Source organism: Varanus komodoensis, unplaced genomic scaffold (assembly GCF_004798865.1).
Source record: "Varanus komodoensis strain SLA01 unplaced genomic scaffold, ASM479886v1 scaffold44_3, whole genome shotgun sequence".
NCBI classification, from domain to species: Eukaryota; Metazoa; Chordata; class Lepidosauria; order Squamata; family Varanidae; genus Varanus; species Varanus komodoensis.
This window is the reverse complement of record NW_025336010.1, coordinates 6,518,584-6,536,808: the sequence shown is the minus strand read 5'-3', so window position 1 is coordinate 6,536,808 and position 18,225 is coordinate 6,518,584. Positions and strand designations below refer to the sequence as shown.

General features: G+C 37.8%; 1 protein-coding gene across 1 annotated transcript in view; it reads right to left on the bottom strand.

Moving 5' to 3' along the window:
* The window catches only part of CTNNA1 (catenin alpha 1), an 84,535-nt gene that overhangs the window by 63,776 nt on the left and 2,534 nt on the right, over nt 1-18,225 (bottom strand). The window contains exons 2-7 of the mRNA XM_044444164.1: nt 8,894-9,000; nt 7,172-7,367; nt 6,211-6,377; nt 5,519-5,638; nt 3,639-3,905; nt 873-1,076 (exon numbers count right to left, since the gene is read on the bottom strand). Coding sequence (XP_044300099.1) covers nt 873-1,076; nt 3,639-3,905; nt 5,519-5,638; nt 6,211-6,377; nt 7,172-7,367; nt 8,894-8,998 — 1,059 coding nt within the window. The 5' untranslated portion in view covers nt 8,999-9,000. The remainder of the gene's footprint in view (nt 1-872; nt 1,077-3,638; nt 3,906-5,518; nt 5,639-6,210; nt 6,378-7,171; nt 7,368-8,893; nt 9,001-18,225) is intronic.

The following is an 18,225-nucleotide window of genomic DNA, read 5'->3' as shown; positions in this document are numbered from 1 at the left end:
AAACATGGTCTGTTTACAAATGAATTTCATAAATACATGCTACATTAGAGTTATTATTTTAGGATAGTTATACCAGATAGAATAGGATCGATACCACCTTCACTTAAGTATCTTGCAAACCGCGCATATTGTAATCTTAGGCATTTTTATTCCTATTATACAGCCATATATATGCATGTTAATTTTTGCTAAATTTGTTAGCTTGTCCAATAGAATACTTCCAAGTTTTGATAATGTGCTTCACTTGAATATCTCTCATTATACAATACAGCTGGACTTGTGTAGAGACCTGTCAAGATACTGACATTCATCCAAATGCACATTTTGCATCAGGTAGGAAAGGGGCCATCAGTGAACTATCTCATACTCAATGAAAAGGACAAAGAAAGCTGTTATTGGCAGAACCGGAGTTTCAGAGGAAACTCTTGTCTTGTCTAAACAAATGCGGCATGAACTTTTATAGTTAGAAGTAAAGTTCCCAAGTATTATATACTGTTGACATTCCACTGCTAGGTTTATACCATATTTAAAAGCCATTTAATACCAAACCATGATCACACAAGTCTAGATCATGAAAATTCAAGTTTAGACTAGAAATCCTTCTACTGCAGGAGACTGGAGATACATAACTCAAATCTACTATTACATCCTATGTTCAAGTCAAGTAGAATGGGATAATTTAGAAACTAGTAAAAAGTTTTGCTAACACAGCAAGAGAGCATCCCAGAATGAATCAAGTGCAAATGGCCTAATTTTACTTTCAGTTATATTTGTAAAGAGATTTTATTAAAATTCAAATAATATAACTTCACTGCTTCTCTTAGTGCTCCAAACTTCAGTTTAACACAGAAACACACACTTTGATTACTCACATTTCCCATGTACTCAGAAAGCAGATCTTGCAAGGCTTGTCGCACTGCATTACACTCTGCAACTATGCGTTCCCGTCGGTCATCACGTGTACAGGATGAGTCAGCCATTAGGGCTGCACCACTAATGATGCTCTCCAGGCGCTCTTCCAAGGAAGGCCTAAAACGTTCTTCACTGAAGTTCAAAGGATCCACAATAATTTGTTTCTGTTAAAAAGAAGTTTTTCAGTTCTTAATAGGTTACATACTACTCTGATTCAGTTTGATGAATTTAACTTAAGAATGGCTGGGAAGTATGACACTTTGCCAAGTCTATATTACCGAGTTTCATATTTCCAATCCATAGAGTTCTAAAATAATACAAACCAATATTTTATAGGTTTTTTATATTCTTTAATTTTCTTTATATTCTTTTTATATTCTGGCTTCCCATCGAAGTCTGGGCTCAATTAAAGGTACTGGTAATCACCTATAAAGCCCTTAACAGCTTGGGACCTGGATACCTAAAGGAACGCCTGCTTCCATATTTGCCCTCCCGCCCCTTGAGATCAGCAGCAGAGGCCCTCCTCCGGGAGAGACATCAGGAGGCAAAGTACTCGGAGGAGGGCTTTCTCTGCGGTGGCCCCCATCTGTGGAATGCGCTCCCCAGAGAGGTCCGCCAGGCGCCGTCGTTACTTGTTTTTCGGCGCCAGGCTAAGACCTTTTTATTTAAACAATTTTTTAACAATGCTTGATAATATCTATAGGTTTTAGTTGTGCAGCCAGGGTGTTTCTGGGTTTTAATTGTATTATGTTTATTTATGTGAGCCGTCTCAAGGCTATAAGCGATGGGATGGCATACAAAAATTATAAATAAATAAATAAATAAATAAATAAATAAATAAAGGGAAGAGAATGAAGTACTCAACTCCTTCAGAAGCATCAGACTTTTAAAACTGAGTATGTACTAGTACCATTTATATTGAGTTCCATGTTAAATTGAACATCGAGAACCTATCACAATTATTAACACAAACACTTATCTTTCCCAAATTTTAATCTAAAAATAAACTTCCTTGGTTTGTATATATTAACACTGAAGTTTACATACTTAACTGTTAACTGAAGTTAACAGATCTATATCATATATATTTTTAAAAAATCTATGTTTAATCAGTACATGGCAGTTTCCACTGTTGTCTATTTATGGAAGTTCCTTAGATGAACAGAGCAACAATAGTGCATATTGCCTAATATATTTAAGCAGATATTATAAATCCTTATGTATATTACATGGTTGAGAGCTACTGTCTTCTGGCTTTAATTTTTCCTATATAGCAAAAGATAACATAGGGTAAGAAGTTCCACCTCCATCTGTAATGTGAAGTATTATTGTAACTGGTTTATTAATAGGAAGACATTATACTTTTAGATGTATACTGTAAGAATACATCACAATACAACTTTGCTGAAGTTTCTTATTGCACAAGATAAGTGCAATAACTCAGTAAAGTTAAGTTTAGGTTTGTTAACAATGCATAAACAGTAGCTTTACCTATTGTACCTACTGCCTGCGGCCAGTGGAGGAGAGAAAGAGAGATAAGAAACTGAGGAAATGAGTAAGGGGAGAGCATCAGAATAGGGAAGAGGGCCCAGATGTTATGAAAACTGGAGGCATTAGCCATGAAAAGATGAATGTGGAAGAATAATGGAGACTAGGCAGCAGGTTGAGAAGGAAACAGCATAGATTGGAAGTTTCTTTGAAGTGTCCTTTTCCTTATCTTTTCTGAATGCATGTTGACAGTGCTATACAGTCATCTGTCTCAGGAAAGGATAAGTGGATGAGCCAAACACCTGAAAGAATGAAGGCAGAAGAAACAGAAGGAAAGGGGGCAACAACTTAGGAATATGTGACTGTGTACTATTGGAAGGGACAGGGGGAAACAGTTAAGAGCTCTGGGTAGGTTATGATGGAGAAAAGATAAGTGTGTATAATTTTTCCTAGCCTTGGTAGTCAGTATAGGATTATGCAGACATAACCCTGCCCCCCCCAAAAAAGGGTCCTTTAGGGTATAGTTAGGTATAGTTATTACCTAACTATAAAGCATTAGTTTCAAACCCATGTAGGTGGAGTGAGCCCTACCTCCCCTCAAAACTGGGAATAGGGCTGGGGGTATATAATTACTGCACTAAGCTTCAAAGTGATTCTGAATGGAATAGAAAACACCACTTTCCAAGTATTTCTACAGTTCAGTACTGCCTCAGGATCCCCCATGCTTTCTCTGGATACAGGAAGAAACGTGAGAACATTCCCACTGTACCCTTGCTAGGGGTAAGTATATTTACAGGCCCTTATAACTTTTAAAGTGAGTTACAGAAATGGACTCAAATAGGAAAATCTAAAATGCAGAAAGTTGAGCAAGTGAAATTTAGTGGAAGAGCTAGCCTGTGGGAAAAGCTGGATGAAAGCAGTATGGAGCTGGAAAGATAAAAGAAAAGCTCTGAGGAAGTATTTACACAGGACTTGGATATGAGAAGACCTTACGTAAGTAAAGAAGCAGCTCATATCAGTATGGCCATCTAAAAGTGTCCAGATACTTTAATCAGTTATATAATCACATGTGCTCTCCTGAAGCTTTGAGATTCTCAACAGAAATGTATGTTTAGTTAATATCAATCAGGCCTGAACTAAATCTATGTCTGACTAGTACATGGTTAGCCATCACCCTTTAGGAGGTCAACTTTTTCCAGGCATCTTACCATCACCAGATTGCAAAATTCAGTACTTACATCAAAGTTGTTCAGTGCATAAGCCAACTCTCCACCACCACTCTGTTGCTGAACAGAATCCTCTGAAGCAGTTGCTTGGGCTGCATTAGAAATTCCTGTCACTGCCTGCTGCAACTGCTTGTAGATCAAGTCTCTGTTGGCTTTGTAAGCAGCTACATCTGGATGCTGGAGACATGCTTGAGAAGCAGTATAAAGTATAGGAATGTTTTTCTGAAGAATTCCTCTGGCTGCAGCCATCTGATCACGATGGCCAATATCTTTTAATTCCTGCAGAGAACATTTCAAACCAGGAATATGCTTTGCTTAGAGATAAAGAACATGATGCAGTTTAGTGTTTAGAACCTAATAATTTCTAAAGCACTGTATATTGCTACACTTGAATACAAAGTATAACAAAGCATTAGTGGGTGCATAGAACTACACTGCCTCAAAACACAATGGAATTACAACTATAGTCCTGAATGCTCAGTTTTTATTAGCAGAGTTATTAGAAGTTCTCTAACCATATGACCCACAGGGAGAAAGATTATGACTGAATGCATAACACATTACTCTAGAAGTTTCTAACGGTCAGGCATTTGTGTTGTACAGGCCTCTTACTTCACTTCTTATTGCTTTAAATCTTGATAAAGCTGCTACTTTGTACAGATTCAGAATGTTCTCTCCCAGACCATTATACCTCCCACTGAAAGTTAACCTTCTGCCAGGAGTCCACTGGGGCAAATTACTCAACTGAAGTATGTGCATACAAATTTGTGCAGATGGCATAGATGGACTTCCTATTCAGTTGTGTTCTGAGAATGAAGGCCAAGTTCTCAGGCTCTTTTATAAGAAAAAAATAAGAAACATAATTAAGGAATTTCCCCTGCACTTCACTAACAGTGTTCAGGTTCAGTAGTGCTAAGGAACTGCAGGAATAAGGAAAATTCAGCACAATTTTCCTTTCCATATTCCATCTGAGCACAGTTTCTTGTTGAGATTTCTCCCATAGACTATTTGGTATATACAACTGGTTAACTTGCCATTATCAGCAAGGATCTGGCCCCTAATTGTTAAAAATAGCAACCAAATGAGCCCTACTATTCAATCCTAAATTACACTGCTGAAATGAAGAAGTTTTAGGGATGACAAAAGAATCTTAATATGGTAGGGCTATGAACTCCATTCAATTCCAATGTTTCTTTTACATCAACTTCTGGATGTTGCATCAGCATTCTAATAAAAGTAGATCCCATAAGCTTCAGGTTTGCCAATCTCTGCCATAGGAGAGGTATGTGTTATTCCCCCAACTCCATGTTAAATCAGGAAAGAACACATTTACATTATGAATAAACCTCAATTTGTCTGAACAGCTCACAAATCCACTTAGAGGAACAGCTAGGAAAAAATATTCATGGCACAGAAGCAGCACTTTCTGCAAGCTTCTACAATCCTTAAAAATGCAAATATTTCTCATGAACTTTCAACTGCACATTACATATATAGTCTTCTATGTTAAACTACTCACAGGAGTAGAGTACACACATAACTTGCTGTCCTTTTTAGCTATCCTTTATCTCAAAGCTGTATGGATTTAAAAAGACTAGCTCAATCAGCAAAGCTAGTTTTATTTCCCATCTTCTACTATTAACCCACTAACTGACTCGGAGCCTAACCTCCCTCACAGGACTGTTGTGAGGTTAAATGGAGAGAAAGAGGAATGTGTGAGCTGTATGGGTTTTTTTGCAGGAGGAAAATGGTGGGATATAATTCTAACAAAAATAATACTATTTTAACATTTGTATGGCAATTAATGAATTTTGATTTTGTCATGTATTATAGCAGCATATAAACAGGAAGTCCCAACTATATATTTGAAAACATATGCATTGTTACTCTACCTGTTGTCTCTTTCCTGCCATTATATTAAGCTTATCCACTTCTGGTTTAAGAGCTTTATACTGTATTCCTAGATCTTGTTCAGTACCAGCATTTCTTAGTTTAAGGATGCCTTCTTCAACCTAGAAGATTAAATCTGGTATTAAATGATACAACACTTACAAATTTTACAATTTTATAATGATCCTGGAAAAGCGGTGCCCCTTAATTTTAATTTGCACTCAAGCAATATAAATGTGCTATTGTATCTCCCCAGAAAAAAACAACCAGGCATGTATACTTATTTCCAGCATTGCCCAGCCATCTTTCTAGGAAGCCCACAAGCATGTCAAGGAAGAAAGTAAGAGCTAGTGAGGCGTAGTGGTCAAGAGGGCAGGACTGGGATTCAGGCGATCTGGGTTCTAGTCCTCACTCAGCCATGAAGCCAACTGGGTGACTTTGGGCCAGACGCAGACTCAGACCAACCTACCTCACAGGGTTGTTGTTGTGGGGATAAGACTGAGGGCAGGAGGAGAACTGCTGAGTTCTTTAAAAAGAGAAAAGGTGGCAAATCCAATAACTAAATAAGAAATAGCCCTACTCTAATACACCTACCCTATACAAGCACACATACGTGCAAAGCACTGGTCTGAATAACTTGTAGAATGCACAGAAACACCAGAAAAAAGAAAGTTACAGATGAAGCACAACTTACAACTTTGAGTTGAACAAGCAGTTTGTATACATCTGCCATATCAGCCAGAATAAGTAGCCGGGTAACTGCTGACAGGAGAGCACGGGCTGCTCTCACCATGTTCCCTCGTTTAACAGAAGAACAGGGGTCATCAGCAAATTCTCCAGAGGCACTCTTCATCAAGTCTCCTGGGTACACAAAGTTGGTAAGGAAGTGGTAACATTCCTTCAGTTTTCATAAATCAGGTTTGCTAGCTACACTTGGAGACAACTTTAAGAACAAGTAGGGCAAGACTAATTACATAGATGGTTATGTTACAAAATGGGAGGACTATTAAATCAGTTCATTTGGGTGGTCCCTAACAATGTATTGCCAAAAGGGACATGGCACCCTATTAAAATATTACGAAAAATGAAGACAGAAAATACAATATTTCAGTTAAAGAACAGTCTGAGCTCTCCCAATTCTTCTTCATCCATTAGAAGCTGGAAGAGTCAAAATCATAATGGAAAATCACTGCAGTTAGGATCTTAATTTACAAATGGCTATTCTTTTTAGAAGCAGCATTTTAGTAAAGTTGCGTTACTGAAACCCAAAACAGCATTCTGCAAAGGTCACTGGGTGACCATGGCTCAGCCTAACCTACCTCAAAGTGAGGGTATGTTGGGACTAGAACCACATAAATCATGCTGAGCTAACTGAAGGGAAGGATTAAAACATACCAACTACATAACAGAATTAGTGGAGTTACTACTGAAAAGTTTATATAGCCATAAGCAAAGGACTAGCAATAGGCTAGAGAGCACTGCTAGGGGCAAAAATTCTGTAAGCTCAGCTAAGTTGGCTTTTAAATAAATATATGCATATTGGTAAGCATACTTACAATTGTTTTTAGGCTAGTATTTTGTGAACTATTTCACAAGGCCGGGACATGGAACAGTTATAGCAATTTAGGTGTCAATTATAACAGCACACAGCATACCTTGCTTACGAACATCTTCAACAGCTGCCACTAGCTCTTCTTTAAGAAATTGGCTTTCCTTTGCAATTTTGTCCCCTTTCTCCAAGAAATTCTCTGTTGCTTGCTCAACTGATGCAGCTAGAACATGCGCCTTTTTGGACCGACCTCTCTTTTTGTTGGAAGGACCCTTGTTACTGGTATTGACCAGGGTTGTGACCTGGAAATACACATAACATGGGAAATATTTTTCAGTTAATAAGGCTTTCACAATTTCATATGGCAAAATGCCCTTAGTAATATCGCTCCAATGTAATTGCTAGGATGAAAATCATAGTACAAGCAACATGTATTAGGCAGCTGAAATTTCAGTTAAAAACTTAGTTTTAGAAAAACTAGGCATATTCAACATATTCCTTATTTTACATATCCTAATTTTGGTCTTAATTAGGATTTCAGTTTTCATAGAGGTAAAAACTTCCATTTTCAACAAAGTCCATAAAAGTTTAAAATGCTATTGGCAATTCATTGTTTTGTACACATCGCACATTATGATTGATGCTGTAGAGGATTTTTTTCTCCTATGTTTGTATTTCCACCCTTTGTCTAATGAGCTCAAGGTGACATTCATGGGATTATCCATTTTATCGCAACAACTGAGAGATAGATTAGGTTGAGAGTTACTTGCAAAAGGCTAGCCAGCAGGCTGGACCCATTTGAAGTTTCCTATTTATATTTTAAGCATTCCTTCAACTGAAATGCAGAAGAGAGTGCATTTGTGTGTACAGAATGAACCTTGGCGAAATGCCTTATCTTTTTAGGAAGTACCATAGGAAAATGCCTCAATTTTTTAGGATTATGCATATAGTGCATCAGTTCCACCACAATATAAAAGCTCTTGGTTTGCAAATGAAGGAAGACTCTGCATTAGCTAAGGGGATACAGTTTACAACATTGCATTTTTTAGTACTTTGGAAAGTATCTTGATATATCCGCTGATAATTTACTCTTTTCCTAATTACTTATACAAAGCTGCACTAGGATACGGATAAAACTCCCTAAGCATTTTTAGTTTTAATATTTTGTTTCAGTAAAGAGCACCAGGCAAGATAATCTACTCACATGCTATGTAACCAGGGCATTTAGCAGCAAGTAGACACGCTTAAATATGACTGAAAATTTTTTGACCAGCTATAATCCACTTAAATTCCATTAATTTAACTGGAATTAAGCACAACTAAGTTGCTTTGGATAAAGGGTAACTTTCCAGCTGGTTCATGTTGTTGATAGCTGATCAATTATACAGTTTTAATAGACTATGCAAAATTTTAAAAAATTCTATTAGGATGAAGCTACATTTTAACTTGGATATCTTTCAAGTGAGACTCTCCACCATAATAAAGCATATTGATGAACAAGGATTTGAACTTGCACCTTCTACACCTCAACTCAACATTCAAGGACATTGTGTGCACAATATTATGAAAGAGTATCAGGATGCCGTATTTAGCAGTATTTTAAAAATGTTTTTACCTCCTTGCGTTTTATTTTGGTGTTCACTTGCAGAAGAAAGTGAGAAAAAGCACGGACAATACACAATTCAAGTTCTGAATTTGCCAAGTGCTCATTATTATGCTAGACAAACACAATCCAGTCTACCTGACTAGTGACTGCTTTTAGTTTTCCAGTGAAACATGCTGAAGCAAAATCATCATCAAAAGGACAACCATATATAATGTTCATTACCTGTGTAACAAGAGGTTCTAACAGCCTTTCAACTGCCAGTGTCCTTATCTCCAGACTTTTGGGATCCCATTTGAAGTTAACATTTCCTGCATTAATGGCAGTCATTTCTGGGGAGAGAAATGGAAATTTCATTCTTATAAATCTGGTAATTTCATTCTTATAATTCTCTATGTAACGCCGATCTATGACTGTTTACCCAGAAGACTCACTACATGCAATTGGCCTTATTCCAAATCAGGTCTATACAGCTCAAATGCTTCAAACACAGGCATGCAACTTCTATTGCCTTCAAAAGTAGTGAATAAATTTGCTTGTCCAATTTATCAAAGCCATTATTAGATCAACAGCTTCAAGATTTTTTTCTAATACAGTAGCCATTCTTTAGCTCTAATCAGTAATATGGAATTTTCTCCCCGTCTTTTCTCTTAACTAAATTACCCCTAAAAAGAGAGGTAAAGATACTAATGTGTCTCACTGGGGCAATGCAGCAGTTAAAGACCAGTGATTTAGACAACTGCTAGAAAGAAGGATAATCAAATTGGATTGTATAGTTGATTTATGAGAAATAAATGGGTAGATAATCTTAACTGAAAAGCAGGATTGACTAGACAACATCTCGTTCAGGGTGGATTGATTTAAATCAAAAGCAATGATTTAAATCCACAAGAAAAAGCAGTCTATTCAAATGATTTAAATCAAGTACCCATTGAAACTATCATACATTTTCTATAACAATGGTATGAAACTGACAGCTAAGCCATCTTAATTTACTAATACTTTATCAGCCAAAGTTAACTTAATAACTAATTGAAGGTGAACTTTTGCCTGTTTAACTCACAAAGAACTCAAAGTCACTGGGTTTGCACGTATAAATTGAGCTGATCAGAGGTTGCATATTCAAACTGCAAGTAGTTCATACATAGTGCCCAACCTGGTAAGTTGTCTGTAAAATTATTTAACCACAGTTTTCCACCATACTGTGTGAATAGACCCTCCATCCTACTGTGTGTGGGTGTGTACACACCTGGCCCTGGGTGAAGAATGAGTTCCATTCCTGAGATTATCTTTAAGTTGAATTTATATGTAAGTTGGATCACATATACAAATGCATATAAAACACTTAAGAAACACTTCCATATCTTAAACACAATACAGCATTTCAATAATGATAAAAGTATAGTAATAATGTAATACAGTAATAAGATGGAGTCACTGAAGCAGTCGGCGTGAGCTTAAGTGGACTCCGGGGATAGTGGAGGACAGGAAGGCCTGAAGGAATGTTGTCCATGGGGTCATGATGGGTCGGACGCAACTTCGTAACTAGCAACAACAACACAGTAATAAAGTAACTACAGGTATTGAACTCCAGTATGCATATTTAAAAGCCACCGGCATATACCTGAACTAACTGTGGCATACTTAACTTACAATACCGTATAAACCAGATTTCTTCCTCAGCTCAACCTTGCCCTCCTTGCAAACAAAAGCAAAATGTCCATGAATGATATAGGTCAAAGAGAGGTTGGCAGTTACTGAGTTGAAATATGTCCAAATTTAATTTCTACAAGATGAGAAACTGAAACTTTTGTTTATGTCTCATTGGTAGACTCCTTAAGCTGAAAGTACTCATATAAACTCTCATCAAAATGAAGTTACTTAAGTGTAGCTTACGACAAGATTTAATTGCAAACTGTTTATAATGTTTCAGCTAGACAAATTTAGTATTTTTTTTTAAAAAATGCATTTACATTTTTAAAAAAACAGTTTAACCTTTAAAAAAAGTCACTGATTGTTATGGGTTGCAATAACAGCAACACAATATTAACATCCTAACTGCACTTTTATACACAGGTAGCATGGGGCCAAAATGTCAATGTGGCATGGATGCAGTTACAGTATTGTTTTGTGAACCTTCAGTTTAAAAAAAATCACACTGGAGCTTCATGCAAAAGAGGGCAGGTCTTGTCAATAAAAGGGTTTGGTGTGGCTCACTACCCACTTCATACAAAAGTTTCATTTGCCTCTAATGTGACAGATGCTTTGAGAAAATAACAAGGTTATACATGGCACTCAAGACCCCATCTGTAATAGTGAAATAAGCCTGCCATATGCATATAGCAAAGATTTTCTCCTCTAATCACCATCTGTCTGGACATCTGCAGTTCCTCCAGCGCTTTAAAATAATTCCTAACCCAACTTTTAAACCCACTTCTAAACATCTAGATTGCATGGCACAGGCATGTATATCTCAAGAACAGACAGGTCCAATACTACAATCACCATCTATACTAAGTTACATCATCTAGAACAAATTATACAGGGAAAGCTGACCACTACACCCCTGCTTAAATGCTTGTCAGAATATTGTTTTACCACTTCAGGATCTGGCCACTTGATTGACACATCTTTGATCTAAGAGAACAGAAAAACCTCATTTCTCTACTATGATCAGTGCAGAGATCAAATTCCCAAAATAAAACCCCTGCAAAAATAGGGCAGGGTAAGACTGGAAAACTTAAGTCGAAAGTACTCTGGTAAAGTTAATGTATCAGTTATCCATGATACCACAAGATAGCAGAGTCAAATAAATTTCATTCTAAAATGACACACATTGTCATGGTTGTGAAGATCAAAAATTCAGCAAGGTATTTCAAAATGCAAAATGGAGACCAGTTACGCATTCTTACTACTAAATATTATCAACCTAGACTTTATGCAAACACAATAATTTGCAAAAAGCACAAGCTACAACATATTGCAGTTTGCTTAAGTATTACTCAAATTCAGCTTTGAAGGTGAACCTCAAACTGATACACAAACTAATATTCTCTACCCCAATTCTTCTCTGGCACATAGGCAGAACCACCAAGCCACTGACCTCTGAGATTAACCCATGAAACCAAGGCTATGGTATAGAGGCACTACAAGAATTGTTCACAAAGGAGTAGCTCTGGAGAGCTTCTGCAATGGTGTGAGACAGCAAGAGGTTCTGGCCAAACCATCCAACAGAAAAAAATTCCAACAGCAAGATTCCAACCACATCTTCTTCCATAATAGACATACAGTAACAGTGGGTTTTTTTTTGTGACATTGTGGGTTAATTAATGCACAAATTGTGGGTAAGTCAGCTGCTTCCAGTTTCCAGTTTATTTAATTATTATTATTATATTTATTAGCCTTCCCCATTAGCCACAAGGCTCACAAACAAACATATACACAAACAAAATCATATAAAAGACCATATAACAAAACATTGAAATCACAATATTAAACTCTTAATCATAAGGCAATTAAAGCACACCAATGTTGCATCTTAACATAATCTATGATTACATAAAAAGCAAAGCTACTCTCTATATTAAAATATACAACTATTAAAACCAATCTAAAAATTAAAATACTGGCAAAATTAAAAAAAGTCTTTGCTTACCACTAAAAAGAATACAAAGAAGGGGCCAGGGGAATCTGTCTGAGGAACTCGTTCCAAAGGTGGGGTGCCACTCCTGAAAAGGCCCTTCTTGTAGCCACCCTCCTTATTTCCTGAGGAGGGGGTTGCTTCAGAAGGCCCTCAGATGATGATCTAAGGAACTGGATAGGGCCATGTGGGATGCAATATCCACAGGTTTTTTTCCTGTGAGATCTGACCTTGGGTTCAGAACTTGAACTTGGGATTGCGTAAACAAATCTGGAACCAGCCATGTATTAAGCAAGCTACAAATTGCCACTAAAATGTGTTGTTACATTGTACAAGACAGGATCACTGTCTGAGAAGTAGGACATTACATAAGCGAACATGAAAATGTGGGGAGGGACTGCACTAACAGTACTACTAATTCCCCAGCCACATGAAATTTCACAGCACAAGCTGCTTTACAACCTTTAACAATAAGCAGAAACAGGGCATTCAAGCTACTCTAATTCCACCTTGGCTTAAAATGGACACTGGATTATAGTTGCATTACTACCAGCAAGGGGAAAATACTGTTTCATTAAAGTTTTTAAAAGTAGAAATTTTGTTAAGAAATATTTTAGAGGATAAATCAAAATTGTCCTCTCTTAGGAAGAAATTTCTCACACCCACAGGATTGTTTGCAACACTTGTTCTTGTTCCCACAATTGTGGGAAATGTAAATAACAACAGAAAAGATTGTTAGTTCAAATGCAACTCAACCCAGCAACCTGTTTCCCTATCCAGCAAAACTCTTGCCTCCTCCTTTACTGTTCCAGCCAATATGATATTACTCATCAATCCTGTTCCTAAGAATCTTATTGCTTCTTTTTCTTTGGCCTCTCTTCTCCTTAACTGCCTACTTTGCCCTTGTCTTTTCTGTCACTGCCTTCTCCAACAACTATTCCCTTGCATTTTTTTCAGCCTGCAATCTTTCATCCAGCCATCATGCTTCCAGAATCCTTGTTGGGTTGTTCCTAAAATGTTGCCCATGGAATAATATAAACATCATTTGCAGAAACTTCAGAAGATTGCACCACAATATATCAGGTTAAGAATGCAACTGTTGCTTAACAGAAATACCTCTCCACTGATGTCATCATTCCACTCAAGAGACTCAAACTTTTGTTCTTCTATTCTACTTCTATTCCAGTCACAGTGAGTATAGAAAAACAAACTCAGAGACTGAACAGAGCAATGCATCAGTTCTGGCAGAAAGCCTAGATAACAATTAAATAACTGCATTCATGTAAGTACTATAGTTGTCTACATACCAGACAGTAATCATTCTATTCAAAGAACTCTGATTGCACAACATATAAACAAAACAGAGCCCTCAACAAATAAAAAGAATGGCAAAACTTAAAAAAAACACTGCTTACTGTAATGTGTACACATTAAGCCAAGAACCCTGGATGGAACAAATCATGCTTGATTCCATTTATTAGATGTATATCCCACCTTTTGTTGTTTTTAAAAGATCTCAAAGCGGCTTACGTCATCCTCTTCCTCCTGCTCTCAATCTTTTCCCCACATCAAGCCTGTGAGGTAGGGTTGGCTCTCCATAGTTCCACAGTTAGATAAGTCATGGGGGCGGGGGTAGATGGGGAAGACCAGTTATTCCTACAAAGCACAAATGGAAGTACACCCTATAATTATGCTACCTAGCAATTTTATCTACCTATGACAGCACTTTATAGCTTACCTGTTCCTCTTGTTCACTCCAACAGGAACAATGGAAGCACAAATGTGGCTGTGTTTGTGTATGCAGGTGTGCACTGGTGGTGAGAACGAATCTAAGTTGGTGAAGTGCACTAAGAATAATGTTAGCTATAAGGATGCAATCCTAACCATGCATAGTGGAAGCAAGTTCACGTGGTGCTTAGGTTTAGGGTGAGGCGCATGGCAGAACTTGAGACTCCCCTACTACCACAGAAGTCTGGGGAAACTGTAGTTATTCATTTCTTCCCATTAGAATTGTACACCGCACTCCAAATAAAGACTGAATAGAAATAGCTGCTAGCAGAATTATGACAAGAGCTGCTCTATAATCCAGATTTACCCAACTTGGTGCTCTTCAGATGTTTTGGACTACAACTTCCAGCACTCCTCCAGCTAGCCATGCTGCCTATGGGATACTGGGAGTTATAGAACACCACATCTGATGGGCACCAGGCTTAAGGTGGCTGCCATAAGCTAAGGCAGCCTTCCCCAATCTGATTTCCTTCTGATGTTCTGAACTTTAAAAGCTTTGGCCCCATAAGCATGGCCAATCATCAGTAATTTTGGGAGCTGTAGTCCAAAACATATGAAAAGTGCTGGTGCCAGGAAGACTGATCCAAGTGGCCCCTCTGATAATCCTAATATCTGTGTCCATGCCTTTCTAGAAAATCCTTCTACTGACTGTAAAACAGCTGTTCTCAACTCACAGGTTGCACCTATGAGGAAGATACCAAACTACACCACACTCCTTCATAAGATACAAGACATGGAAAAATGCAGGACAAGTCTTTGCTGAAAGCACAAGAAAGCAGTGACAGATGTACAAGGTTAGATATCCAAGAGGCCGGGAGGCAGGTAGACATGAGGCACAAAACAACAACAACCACCCACACACACCAAAAACCACACACCTGAAAAAAAGGAACACCTGGTTGTCCAAAAGTTAAGTAACTCAAAAGGCTTTTCAAATCCTTGAGAGAAGAATGAAGACAGAGAAATAAAAAGGCTAAAGGGAAGGTTGACACACTGCAGATCCAACAAATCCAAGAATCTCTGCCCTACACAGAATTTCTTTAGTTACTCCTGTTTCAAGCCCAAGGGAGGGGAATGAATTAAAAAAGAAAGTAAGGCTTCTGCCATTATCCTGAACCAAACATCCTGAAGCTTCTGTGAACTTAAGAGGCCCTGAGAAACAAACCTTTGCACATCATCTCCTATAAGGATGAGATGGGAAAATCACACTTCAGAAAACTTAGGATGAGACGTCTCCTGGGTTGGAAATATCCCTAGTCTTTAAAAGTTTAACACTGGTGGTTTGCAGTTTACAGGGCATGGAAGGCTCAGTATTTAATGAATACACATCTGGAGCTGACACAAAGAATTTCAAATATTGACAGTCCAAGTATCCAATGATACTTAGCATAAAGTATCTTATCACCTAAAACACTCCAATTAACTTTGTGCCAGGTAATTTTCATTGTTTGCGTAAGTATTAGGGATAGAAAGCATGTGCCATCATGGTTCAATAATTAGAAACTCAGTTCCCTCTAAGTATGGTGTCCCCCCCCCCCCAAAATCCTATCTTGCATACTCAAAGAAACATTCACACAGAGATAAACATTTGTAGGAAGTTTAATTCATTTATACATTGGGATGTTACACTCTGCAAATTTCATTACTGCCTGATGTAACTGGAGTATGAAGAAATCAGAATTCCACTCTGGCTTACAACAATGTATGCTACAAATAAAGTACACTAGAAATTATTTGAATCATGCTTCCAAAAACTTTAATAATTAGGTCCAATTCAGAACCTAACCAATTATTTTTAGAGGAATATTGTGGAGAGTATTCAGGTGGCACTTAGGATGAATTGTTCACTTGGAACATGGGTGTAGCAGGAAGCCAAACTGAAAGTGACTTGGGAACAAATACTTTGTGAGGAGGAGGGGGGAATCTACAATCAGGTGTTTAGGTATGAAGAGCTTCTTTGCTTTCAAGGATCAGAGGAAAGGCAGAGAGTATTCTTTACCAAAGGAAAAAAGAATGAGACATCACATTAAACAAGTAGATAGAGACACTCCCCACTTTTCATAATACTAGCAATGATAGTCATCCAGTGAAGCAGTTATTTCAAGTGAAAAAAAGCAATACCTGTTAACAGGATGCCTGATAATGCATCAGTCTAAGACTGATGTTGCAGCCTGCCTTGTATGGATACCATGTAGCTTCCAAACAGAAGCAGCACTGCCACCTATGTTGGTGAGAAGAACCAGATGTAAACGGTTGGGAAGAAAGGAATGCAGAGAAAGAAGCAACTACACATGTAAACTTTGGCTTTGGGTAAGAGTGTCTTCCAGCAGAACTTTAAAAGACATGGGATTCCCCCTCCCCCACTAGCAGAGCATCAATTTTTTAAGGGCTATATACTACACCAAAGCAAACAAACCATACCTAGCACTTTTCTGTACCACCATAGCACAAAAATCTAGACCTTAAGGCACAAATCTTCATAATTTGACATGTAATAACAAAGCTTTCACGGGAGGCAGAACACATCTATGGGCACAAATATGCTGGTGGGGTGCGCGCACGCGTGTGTGGAATTCCTTGTAAAAATCATGAGGCTCTATATCTTCAAACCATAGCTTTTATGCTATGGTTGTATTTACACACGCCAGGTCTGTTATTACTTTTTTGCTGTGCAATCTACATGTACCAGTGTAAGCTTTAATTTGATGACTGTTGTGAAGAGGGGTCCACATGCAGCAAACGTACAAATACATGGCTATTTTTAATGACCAGAACCTGCTATTTTGTAACTGGCCATATCTCCACAGCTGCCATTTTGCCATTTTCAATCTACTTTCTCTAAGTTATGAATGAACCCACTGACACAAAAATATTAGGGAATTCCTGATTTAGCACATGCATGCAATAATTCTGATGTGATTAATGAAGAGTTACAGGAACATGACACTACTTCTACGTGCTTGAAAACCCCATGATATTCTATCACTTATGCAAAGCAGCCTAATGTTGAGACATAATATGGCTCCTTCGCAGGTAACATTTCTTCTCCTAGGGTGGTAGTGATGATGCCTTGGAACTTAGCCATATCATTTGGATGAAGCACTACTTCTTCTCTTTGAGTCACTGAAGTAGTGAGATCCAGCCACACACACAAACCAGTTCTCTCAGCAGCACCTCAAGATACTGCTCAGAAAAAGTGGAAGTAATACCAAAAGCAAACAGTGGTTTCTTTGTTGATTCCATGAAGCTCGATAAAAGTGAATGTATTCATTGCTTATGTCCCTCTTTTACAACTACCCAATTTTGCTTCCCTTCTCCCGAGTTGAATTACAGAATATAAGCTCTCTGGGGAGATACCTATCCTTTTGCACTCTTTCAAGTGCCTTGCATGTTGATGGCAAAATAATACTCCACTATCAAGAAGAGGCAAATAATTAGATTTGAATTAAACCAACTATCTAAAATTGAATTTATGGTTCCTGCTAGGCAAGCCAGGACAGAATAATTTTAGCAATGAAATTAGTCATCACACTGAAGGTGTTTTAGACTGCATGTGGTCATTTCCACAGAACACCCCACTCTTGATGAACTCGCTGGTTCAAAACACAAGGGCCAGTTAACATAGCATATTAGGTTACAGGTCATCCAACCCACAATTTGCTGGGATATGCACCATGCATAAGCCACTTCTACGTTTGTTAAATGATTTCTATTGGATGAACCAAAGTTTATTTACAGAAGGTGGAAGTGGCTCACATGCAGTGTGTATCCCAGTAAATCTTGAGGTATACTCTTCTCTGCACTGAGGTATGCTCTTCCTCAGGGATGTATTTATATACACAAAATATGGCACATGACAAGCAATTAGGAGTACTGTAAGAAATTGTACTCTTCATTGAAAGCATTCCAAATGTTTTCAGGAAATCACATTAACAACATATTTGTAAACATGTATTCATATTCTTATACAACTTGTTTCACAGGGAAGATGTACCACACAGTAAGACACAAATGGAGGCTCTTAATATTTTTGTAATTTAACTGCAAGTGTAACTGAAAGGCATCCTTGGAATTCAACTTCAAATTTTGACTGGGCAATTACATATATTGGTACTCCAAGGTTACCACA